The sequence below is a fragment of the Ctenocephalides felis genome, unplaced genomic scaffold (genome assembly GCF_003426905.1).
Source record: "Ctenocephalides felis isolate EL2017-DRISC unplaced genomic scaffold, ASM342690v1 CF-g0.4_SCAFFOLD_03571, whole genome shotgun sequence".
Taxonomy (NCBI): domain Eukaryota; kingdom Metazoa; phylum Arthropoda; class Insecta; order Siphonaptera; family Pulicidae; genus Ctenocephalides; species Ctenocephalides felis.
This window is the reverse complement of record NW_020539725.1, coordinates 64,162,240-64,174,393: the sequence shown is the minus strand read 5'-3', so window position 1 is coordinate 64,174,393 and position 12,154 is coordinate 64,162,240. Positions and strand designations below refer to the sequence as shown.

General features: G+C 25.9%; 1 protein-coding gene across 1 annotated transcript; it reads right to left on the bottom strand.

The window, feature by feature from the left end:
- Positions 1 to 530: 530 nt before the first annotated feature.
- On the bottom strand, positions 531 to 6,423 carry LOC113384927 (small ubiquitin-related modifier 2). Its single transcript, XM_026622706.1, has 3 exons — positions 6,158 to 6,423; positions 2,780 to 2,893; positions 531 to 914 (listed from the first exon to the last, which is right to left on the bottom strand). Exons 1-3 carry the CDS (start codon positions 6,173 to 6,175, stop codon positions 774 to 776), a joined length of 273 nt encoding a protein of 90 aa, XP_026478491.1. The 5' UTR covers positions 6,176 to 6,423; the 3' UTR covers positions 531 to 773.
- Positions 6,424 to 12,154: the final 5,731 nt, after the last annotated feature.

Sequence of the window (12,154 nt, the reverse complement as noted above, 5' to 3'; positions counted from 1 at the left end):
GCACTTTTTGCCCCGTATATTCGTAACGGCTAGACCTGCCTTCGCCAAAAACTAATCAGCACGTCTCCTTATCAATACGAATAGAATGTTTTTTTGAATTGGTCAAATCGGTTGATCAGTGTTCGCAAAATCGTCGACAAAAATTTCTATCCAAACACACACGCACGCACGCACACATACATCCATTTTTTCTAAGGTATGCCAAAATATTCAGAAATTTTTTTGCGATTACTATAACTTACCCTACGGGATGCTAAAAATTAAGAATGTAATATTTAACAATAAAACCTGAAAGTTTCCTCAAAAAAGCAATTTTTTAAAAAATTTTAACTTATGACCTTGTACTTATTTCTTACAACACGTAATCATAATTTCATTGCTTCAAACTAATATTGATTGAAATAAAAGTGCATGGTTTCCCTTGCCTCATTAAAACAAAATTTGTACATTGAAATTATATTTAGTTTGTCATTATATCCATTAATAATTTATATATAAAAAAAAGAAAGTGCTAAGCTAACAATCCAAAATCCATCACACCGTCCATCTATCCACAGAGGAATCGTATAAAAGAAAAATATCGATTCAATGTTGATTTCATTTTTTCACTTTTACTACTACTGGGGCTCATTTATTTTTGATTTATCAGAAACAAAACAGAATTGAAAATTCATACTTTATTTAAAATTAATAAGAATGCTTAGATATTAAACCTTAAAAATAATTTAGGTGAGGGCGCTGCGCTGTTACAACAGGAGATCTGGGGGCTCCTTTTATAATTGCGAGCATCCTCCGGTTTGTTGCTGGTAGACTTCGATGGTGTCACCTTCGTCCATTTCTAAGGTTGCGGGTGTGTCGCTCTCGTTGATGGGCTGACCATCAAATCGAAACCGGACAACCTGCATCGAGAGACCCTAGAAGAGGAAAGAAAATTGTAAAATAAGAATAATTAAAGATTGATGTAGGAATAGTTTCAATGTGTGACATGTTTGAAATGAACGAAACATTATGGAATTTACATACATTTTTAACAAGATTGAATTGAGTACAAATGATGTATAAAAAATCTACGACAAAAAAATTTTTTAAAAAAAATATTCGAAAAAAATTTTTGGTTGAACAAAATTGAAAAATATTTTAAAAAAAGGACAAATTTTGGCAAAAAATCGAAGAGTGAAAAATGTGAATGTTTGGAAAAAATCGGAAAAAAAATTTAGAATTTTTGTTGAGAAAAAAATATTTGGAGTGAAAAAAAAACATTTTTTTAACAAGATTGAATTGAGTGAAAATGTAATTATATAAAAAATCATTGACAAAAAAAAATTTGGAAAAAGATAGGTAAGAAATTTTTATTGGAAAAAGAAAATTCGAAAAAAAAATGAAACTTGAATTTTTTTTTGAAAGTTTAAAAAAAAAAATGGAAAAAGGTGTGTGAAAATGTGGAGTTATGACACGTTATGATTATGGAATTACGAATGAATAAAAATTATCCAAAACAAATGAATAAAATAAAAAATGAATTATGAATGAAAATTAATTAAAATAAAATGTAAAATAAAAACTAAAATAAGTTAATTATTAAAATGAATAAATAAAATAATACGATTTATAAAGAATTGAAAAAATATGAAAAAATAATATCAAATTACAATAAATAAAAATAATGAATTAATAAAACCATAAACTGTAAATGAAAGTAATAAATAAAAATGAAAAAAGTAATAAATAAATATTATTGAAATAAATTTAAAAAATGAATAATGAATTAATCATAATAATAAACTAAAATATGTAATAAATATTATTAAAATAATAAAATATAATGATTCAAATTATGAAAAATTAATAAATTATTGAAATAAATGAATTAATAAATAAAATAAATGAATTATGAATAATTAATAAAAACAGATATGAAATATGAAAAAAAATAAAATAAATAAATTAATAAAATAATGTGTGAATTAATAATCAATATTTAATAAGTAATGATAAAGTAAAATATAAAATAAAAATTATTAAAATTAATAAATTAATATATGAATTAATGAAATGATAAATTATGAATAAATAATAAGAATAAACTATAATATGAAATCAAAAATAATTAAAATAAATTATGAATAAATAATAAACTAAAATATGAATAAATTATAAAAATAAAATACTATTTAAAAAAAATTAATAAATACAATATATATATATATATATATATATATATATATAAATATATGTGTGCGTGTGTGTCTGTGTGCACATATGAAAATATTCTATACCAATCTCAATGTTGAAATATGATATAATATTTATTAAATCCAAATGTTTAGGTTACGTATCTTCAGTGAATGTAAATTGGAATGTCTCTAATTACTTCTTAATAATAACAATTCCCAATAACACTATTATCTTGAGTTAAAAAAAAAAATACATTCCATTGAAGATGACATATGTGATATGTTAGAATTAATTGAGTTTTTATAAATTTTTCAAAAATTTATTATGTACTTTTGGACCTTGTATGTGTTGTCATTCATTAAGTTAAAAAATGAATTAAATTTCAAATTAAAAATAACTGAAGTTTCCTAAAATTATTTACAATTGTTCAATCAGCTCAATTGCTTTATCAATTAAAAAATAATTTTTATTACCTTTAAGTAATAAATTTGTTTTAAATGTATGACTTCAGGACAATTATATCTATTATTACCATTTGAAATTCAATCCATTCTGTAGGATGTTTTCATTATCGAATTGCAATTATTGTTTATTAAATGCTTACCGCTTTAGTACAGTATGCGTTCATTAACTTCCTCAAAGCCGTGTGTTTTTTAATCTTGAATTGAACAATCCCATTGTCTTGTCCCAGGACTTTCAAGTTGATGTGTTCATCGCTCTGAAAATAGTATAAATTTGTTAATGAAAAATAGAAACATAAATGTATAAAATAAAACAAAGAATAAAATAAAATATAATACAATAAACATTTATGAACATTACTGAATTTGATTTACAAATATTGAGTAAACTGGAATTGTGAAAAATTACGCAAAATTAGAAATATAGAACTCTAGAGAAAAAGATCTCTTTTTTGTGCTGAAAATTTACTTCTGTCTGGAAAGTAACTAAATCGATTAAAATATGCAAAATTAGAGGTACAATGAATAATGTATACATAAGATATGTTCCTGAAAAAACATGTAACCCAAAAAATACACTTTTAGATGAAAAAAACGTGCTAAACGAAAATCACTATAAAAAGCCCTTTTTGTAAGTTAAGTTTTTAGTATGAATAATAACTAATAAATTAAATAAAAAATAAAAATTGATATATTTAATATCAAACATATTTAATAAATAGGATTTTTTTTCAATAAAAAATATATTAAAAAACTAAATAAGGTATTGTATTTTCTCTAAAGTTGTTTTGTATAGATATAACCTTTCTTTTACTCTAGTTTATTTTCATCTGTAGCTATTGTCGTATTGTTATAAATTAAAGATCTTGTAAAAATGATTCTGTTATTTGTTCTAAATAAATAAACGCTATCTATTATATATAAACATTAATTAAAAACAATGATGCTCTTCATTTTGATATTTCAAACAAACTTGCTTATACACACATGAAATTTAGTTTGGATCATAAAACATTAAGTTCCCATCATAGACATAAAATTTGTAACTAACTTACACTTTTTAGCGATATAGGAATAATTTGAAGAAAAACTTGTTACTTGTTAAACAAATTCCAAACAAATAACATGTCTCAATGAGAAGAGCTTTTTAAATATTTTCATTTATCTTATATTTTTATTAATTTAATATTTATTAAAAAATTATTGACATGTAACTTGTTATATTAATTGGTGTATCATATTTGTATTTTTCTTTAAATTATTTGTATGCACTGAAGATGGTTCAAATCAGGATCCAAAACGTTGAACAAAGACATTTTTTTTTATGTATGTATGTATATATAATACATTTTTTGGCCAATCGAATAAAAAATATAATGTAGTTTCTTTATTGAACTAGTTTCGACACTATGTTCATGAACAAAGTTCTTCAGCATTATTATTCGATAGCTATCAAATTTTAATAAATATTTGTAATAATATTCAATTCTAAGCTAATTTTTCAATTTTAATAATAATAGAATATAATTAATTAATTATAGAAACAATAAAAAAATGCTTAAGTAGATTTGATTAAAATCTAATATAAAATTTATATTATTTTATAATCAGAAACAGAATTTGGAAAGTTCTAATAGGTATTTATATATATTTTTTGAAAACAAAAATTGTTGTCATGATACATTTATTGTATTCTCTTTAATATTTTATATAAATATTTATAGAATTTTGCTGAAGATGACGAACAAAAATAATTATATTTTTTATTTCACGTACTGGCCAAAAATAATGTCACATACATATGTGAAAATCTCTATGAATATCGAAACAAACAGAATCGATATGATCCCTAATATGGAAGTTTAGGAATTTCCTTGCTCCCAGTGGTTTCTTATAGTTTTTCACTAAATTTATTAGTTTACGAGCTCAAAATTTTATTATTTTATTGTTATCAATATCATCAACTTAATTTACCTAAACATTTTAACCTCTGGAAGCAAAGAAATTCAAAAATGTCCATATTAAGGACCACCCTAATATATATACATACATACGAACAGGCTACCTCTGTCTGAAAACGACTATCGATTAAAATATGCAAAATTAAAAGTATCACTGTAGAGCCCTTTTGAGCAGAGTATTATCTCCATTTCCATATAGATTGAAAAATCCAAAATTAGAAGTATAACAAATATAATAGAGATTATGTAAAGTCTTCTTATTAAGTCGAAAAAGACAAAAAGCTCTGTGGAACCTCTCCAGCCCGAGCATTTCATCCATCAGTGATGGAACTGTATTAAAATATGCAAAATTAGAAGGATAACGAACAAAGTATTATGTAAAGTGAGGTCATCCTGTTGAGCATTTGCTTCTATATCTATATCTTCTATACGCAACTACAAGTCGAAGAACGCATAAAGCACTGTGAAATCTCTTCAGCCCGAGCATTTCATCCATCAGTGATGGAACTAAAACATGCAGAATTAGAAGTACAATGAATAAAGTATCATTGTAGAAGGCACGAGAGGTTAAGCGAAGTCTTTAGCTAAAAGACAATACGAAGGGGACACAAAACACTGTGGAATCTCTTCAGCCCGAGCATTTTATATATCTGTATCAAAACAGTATTAAAATATGCAAAATTAGAAGTACATGGAATTAGAAGTATTATGTAGACACGAGAGACTAAGTGAGGTCTTCCTGTTAAGTTAAAGAAGACAAAAAGCATTGTAAAATGTCTCCTAAATCATCAAAACTGTACTAAATATGCAAAATTATAAGTACATGGAATTGAAAGTATTATGTAGAAGACACAACAGGTTAAGTTAAGCTTTTGGCTAAAAGACAAGTCGAAGGGGACACAAAGCACTGTGGAGTCTCTTCAGACATAGAATTTAATCCAGCACTAAAATTACTCTAAATAAACTTATAAACATTATAATATCGTGTACAAATAAGACTCGACGTTTTACACCAAAAGAAATATTGCCCTTTTATCTGTCTTTATGAGTTACACTAACCTCACAAATATCCCCTTCAACAAAAACACAAATATCTACACAACTTATACCGTTTTTGTGTACAAATACACTATTTACATAAATGCTACAACAAATATTGCTATATAAACTTAAACTACAACAAAATACAATGAAAGTTTGTAAAACCAAGCCGCTTGTGTCAGCTCCTATTTGCAAACGCGCCAAAAGTGTAAAGTACACATTTTGTATGTAAAAAACATGTACAAAACTGATTTATAGTGAAATGGATATTAAAATTTAACATTTGTAGGAGAGTATATGTTACAATAGTATAAAATGCTTAAAATGTGTAAAGTCAAGCCGTCGGCTTCTATTTCCAAACGCACGCGCCGGTTGGCAAAAACGCCACAAAATGCTTTGTAGTACTTAAAACACACATTTAGCACATTTTTACAATACAAAAAGTACACTTGCACGTGGATATTACAAATATATCATATTTAATGCTACTATGTTACTATTAACCAAGCAATCGCTCACCTTTTGTTCATCAGCCATTTTTCTTCCTTTTCTAATTTGTTTATAACAAAAGTAACTTCAACTGCCCCTCAAACACAAAGCCTGGACCACTGTGATAGTTTATTATCACGCCGGATTTTTCTGGATAGTTTCCAAATTGATTCGTAGCACCCCGATTGAATTAAATACGACTTTATAAAGGTTTTTTTGCCGTCCTCGATGAGTAAGATGAAAGTGCCGGGAAATGGTTCTCGTTCGAGCAACACGATGAACAACGAACGAACGCGACGCCGTTCGACGCTTCTTCTTCTTCTTCTACGATTGGTATCCCCTCTCCAAATGTAAATCCGACCGTTACGAAGTTTACACCGTTTGAAAATGAATTAAATCGATAAATAGAAAGGAATAATTAATTAATAATTGTTAAATGGAGATAGATAATAAATAATTAATAACAAATTGAATAAATAATGCTTTACCCCTAGATAGTATGGCTGGAAACAACTATTTTTGTTTTAATATTTGTCCTTTGTATTCAACTTTCATATAGAATAAAAAGCGCGGGAATTTCAAAACATCAAAACAGTTTATGAACATATTGGCGTTTTAATTATTTAATTTATAGTTTCGCGTATATACACAAATGTTGATTAAACTAAATACATCTTACACCAAATCCATGGTATAATTTTTTTTTAATTACAATATTTGTTACAACTGTTAAATAATTAACATCTAGCAATAAAGATAAATAATAACATAAATTTAAATAAATAAGAGTGCAAAGGATAGAATTTACATCTAAATAATATTTGTAGTATGAGGATTTATTATAAAATAAAAGCAAATAATAATAAAAATAAAATTTATAAATAATATAAATAAAATTTCTGAATAATAAAATAATACTAGGAAAACAATAAAATATAACAAAAATAGTGAAATACTGAAATACGATTCTTAAAATAATTTTAATATAACAAAATAATAAAAGTGCCTTCAGAAATTATATAATTTTTTTGAAATTTATCATAATTATTATGAGTTATGACAATACAGTGTATAAAATATTTAATGTTTTTTAATGTTCATAAAAACTTATTTATAATTAATATAAATGATGTCTGCGGAAAACTTGTACAAAATCAATTGTGTTTTACAACAGTCTAACGAATTTTGTATTAAAAATAACTTTTTTACCGTACCCTGTGAGTTTGTTGAAGGTTTTACTATAATATTAGGATAAAGCTCGTTGAGACCTTTCATTTGATACCCCACACGACATATGTGACGTCACAAAATCTCAACCCTTATTTGACCCGCTGTACTATTTATAGTACACCCAATCGTTTGTTCCTTGTAACTTTTAAACCGTACGTCCGATTTTAATGCAATATTAGAGAAATTTGTTCAAAATTAAATCTTGTACAATATTGTCTAACATTATAGAGACCTACAGCAACTAAGTATACTTTAAAATCGCATTTGAAACAAGAAAATTAACTCCACAATGTGTTGTACGAAACCCTAATGTTTTTTCAAGTCTGTCATTTCTATATTTAAATTTGGGTCGTCGAGACCTTTCAAATGATACCCCACACGATATATGTGACGTCACGAAGTCTCAACCCTTATTTGACCCGCTGCACTATTTATAGTACATCGTTTATTCCTTATAACTTTTGAACCGTACGTCCGATTTCAATGTAATATTAGAGAAATTTGTATAAAATTAAATCGTGTACAATATTGTTTAATATTAAAAAGACCTACAGCAACCCTGTATACTTTAAAATCGCAATTGAAACTAGAAAATTAACTCCACAATGTGTTGTACGGAACCCTAATGTTTTTTCAAGTCTGTCGTTTTTATATTTGAATTGGGGTCGTCGAGACCTTTTTTTATTATCATCTAATTCACTCACACGAACTTTTTAATAACTTAACTGAGACTCATGAATAGGCTCATGAATTTAATTACATATATTTTAAACTGACATTTGTTACTGGTATTACCATTCTATGCTTTTGTGTTCATCCTGAAGTTTGGTATTGCCAGCTATAGATAACGTATACATCGCGCTCGCTCACACATATGGAGTTAGAGCGAGATGGATGATAAGATCGAAGCTGAAGATAAAAACTTATTGTTAGAAAAATGGCGGTTTAATATAAATTTGCTAATAGAGTGCAAGAACTTTTTACGTTATTTCGCAAATAACAATGTAAATTTACATAAATATTTTACTAATCAAGTGATTATGTGCATACAACTAAAATAAATAGTTATATTATATATTGGTGTCGTTTAAAAACTTTATATGAGTTAACTTTATATGTTTATAGTGACTGTGGATTTGTTTTAATTATATTGTGTAACGTTCAAACGGTAAGTTTGCTGTCTTAAATTATTATTAGGTATACAGCAATTTGGTATACTTAAAATCGATACGAAATAATAAATAATAATTATGATGCTTTTGCTGAGTTATTTTACTCTATATAAATAATTCGAGTAAACTACATTAGGCAAATTTTTAAATATACTTTTGGTATTCACGATTTATAATTAAAAAGAAAGAAAAATACTATATATTACATATTAAATTTTAAATACGTTTTCCAAAAACACCATCCATATTAATTGAATGGTTTGACAATTACGCCATATATTTTAAATCAGCGCTTCGAAGACATATTTTAATTTTCAATGTCGATTTTAAAGTATACCGAGTTGATATAGACCATTATAATGTTAGACAATATTATAGATTATTTAATTTAAAACAAATTTGCCGAAGACATCATTTAAATTTCTCAAATGGTTTTTGAGTTAGAGAGGATATTATAAATAAATGCACGCCCTGTATACAATTCTATTTACTGTTTATTATTTCACTTAACCTTGGCGCGTTTGTAGCTTTTTAATGCAATTTTAAAGTATACCGACTTGATGTAAGGCTTTATGATGTTAAACAATATTATAGATAATTTAATTTTAAACAAATTTGCCGAAGACATAATTTATACCAAATAAATGCACCTGAATAAATTTTCCTTATTCAGTTGCGATTTTAAAGTATACTGAGTTGTTGTAGGGGGGTTGTATAATATTAGATAAAATTGTTTGTAATTTAATTTTACACAACCTTGTTGAATATTGCATTCAAATTCCTTAGTTTGTTTAGATGTTACAACAGATTTATTGAATAAATGCACGACCAATGAGTCGCTGAACTATAAATAGTACAGCGGGTCTAATTGGGGTCAAGAATTTGTGACGTCACATATATCGTGTGGGGTATCATTTAAAAGGTCTCATCAACCCCAATTTAAATATAAAAATGACAGACTTGAAAAAACATTAGGGTTCCGTACAACACATTGTGAGGTTACTTTTCTTGTTTAAATTGCGATTTTAAAGTACATAGAGTTGTTGCAGGTCCTTATAATGTTAAACAATATTGTACACGATTCAATTTTGTACAAATGTCTCTAATATTTCATTAAAATTGGACGTACGGTTTAAAAGTTACAAGGAATAAACGATTGGGTGTACTATAAATAGTACAGCGGGTCTAATTGGGGTCAACACTTTGTGACGTCACATATGTCGTGTGGGGTATCAAATGAAAGGTCTCAACGAGCAGCACCCAAATATTATAGCAAAACCTTCAACAAACTCACAGGGTTCCGTACAAATGTTTTAGAGAATATATTATAAATAAGTGCTCATGAACATAAAAAAATATTTTGTGTAAGAAAGAAATGAAATAAAATGTAGTAAAATATAAAACTGTCTTGGAAAATAATAGGTTTTTGTATAATATTATTAAAATTTGTTCTGTGTGTTCTATAAATAGCACATCAGACTATTTTAATAATAATTTATATTGCAACAAATTAATATTATTCTATCATAATAACGTTGTTTACGCCAAAACAAAGCACCCCATAATATGAACAAAAAAAATTATATATATATATATATATATATATATATATATAAAATGATTTTGAATATATTATACGCAATAAAATTTATAATTATATTGAAAATAAAATCGAAATTAATATTCCAATAGAAGTATTCTCTACCAATCATAACGGTCCTTCAAAGAAATCAAAGAAACAAACCAATATTTTAATCGCATACCTGAACCTCAAACCCTGTTGACAGCTCATCACTGTCCGCCATGTTTGACAGTTGATCATAACGATGTAAACCTTTTCGTTTACACTTCTCACACGAGCGAACGCGCCCAACCAATCAGAACTGCATACGTGGCACTCTTTTCCTATAATGGATATATAATTAATTAATATTATATTTATAATAAATTTATTTTATATATATATATATATATATATATATATACATATATATTATAAATATAAATTATACATTAATTATATGTATTCATATTATAAATTATCTATTCATATCTATACTTTTTTTTGAATACGCTGGCAATACAAAACAAAAGCGCGCGAAATTTGAATTTGTACTTGAGCATATTATATACTTAGAGGAATATTATTTAGAACAATATAATAAAAATATATTAGACTTGTTTTTATCTATATCTTGATATAATAATATATTACATGCAAATAAGTATTACTTATGCCTATTGGCAAATCGCACATTACTAATTCAATAATACTAATATAATAAATTTTAGTTTGGTCGTCAGTAGAGTTCCCTATTCTTATATTTTGAGTTTGTTCGTTAGTAGATTTATTTTCCGGCTATTTATTATGTACTAAAAGTAAAAATCAAAAAAAAAATTTAGATTTTTTTCAAAATTTCCAAATTTTGTTTTCTATAAAAATATTTGATTGAAAATTACAGAACTCTACTGACAAGCAAATTTATTATTTGGTCTTATTTCCAATTATTATCACATTGGTCAAAAAAGAAACTCTACTGTCAATTAATTTTTTTTTTCAAATCAAAAGAACTCTACTAATAAGCATTATATTAAGATTATTATTATTTAAAAGAAACTAAAAAATTGTACTAACAAGCACATTTAAAAAAAAAATTAATATATCAGACGATAAAAAAACTCTACTGTTGATTAAATAAGGATGTTAGTAGAGTTCTTTTAATTAAAAAAAAATTAAAAAAATAAATAAATTAAAAAGTAAATAAATACAAAAGCGTACATTCACTAATTACCTGGTATCAAGTAGCCTTTTAATATCAGTTTAAATATAATATGCAAAATCTTGTTGCGCACAAAGTCTAAAAAAGTAAAAATTATTTTTTTTATCAATAAATTCATGATTTCCATATGTAACACTTAATACAATATATTTATTGACAGTTGGGCACTGTCCGCCATGTTTGACAGTTGAGCAATGGCGTCGCAGAAGACGTACGCGCCAAATTCAAAAACATTTTTGAATTTTATATCGTAATAATTGGTAATAAATGTATGATAGTAGTAGAATAGTAATATAATATCAATCAGTTTTAACAAAATTAATATTGTATTAACAATAATCTGGTTTTGTAAATGTTAGGAAGTAGAAGGTTACATCGGTTACGTTATAATAACGCATTCGTTACGTCTTGTATCCAATTAAACTGTTTTAACTTTAATTGTTTAGTTAACAACATTATTATTGTTTTAACAACATTATTTCGTTAACTAACGTGAAGATTACATTCGTTACGTCTCTTAAACCCCATTTTAATTTTCACAATATAAATAATAAGTTAACGAATGTAAATTTATTTAATAACATATATTGTTTCGTAAACTAGAATGTTTTTAAAACAACGTATTTGTTGCGCCATATATAACAATAAATTTTAGTTAAATTAGTATATATAGTTAAATAAAACGTTGTCAACAATATATTAGTTGACAGTTAATCAATGTCCGCCATGTTTGACAGTTGAGCAATGGCGTCATAAAACGCGTACGCGCGAAATTCAAAATCATATTCAAATTTTATATCGTAAAAATTAATAATAAATATATGATAGTACACATGGCTAATATA

Excerpts from the sequence above, each read along its gene's own strand:
- LOC113384927 (XM_026622706.1), bottom strand. Across the intron at positions 915-2,779 it reads ACGCATACTGTACTAAAGCG|GGTCTCTCGATGCAGGTTGT; the intron begins GTAAGCATTTAA and ends TTCCTCTTCTAG.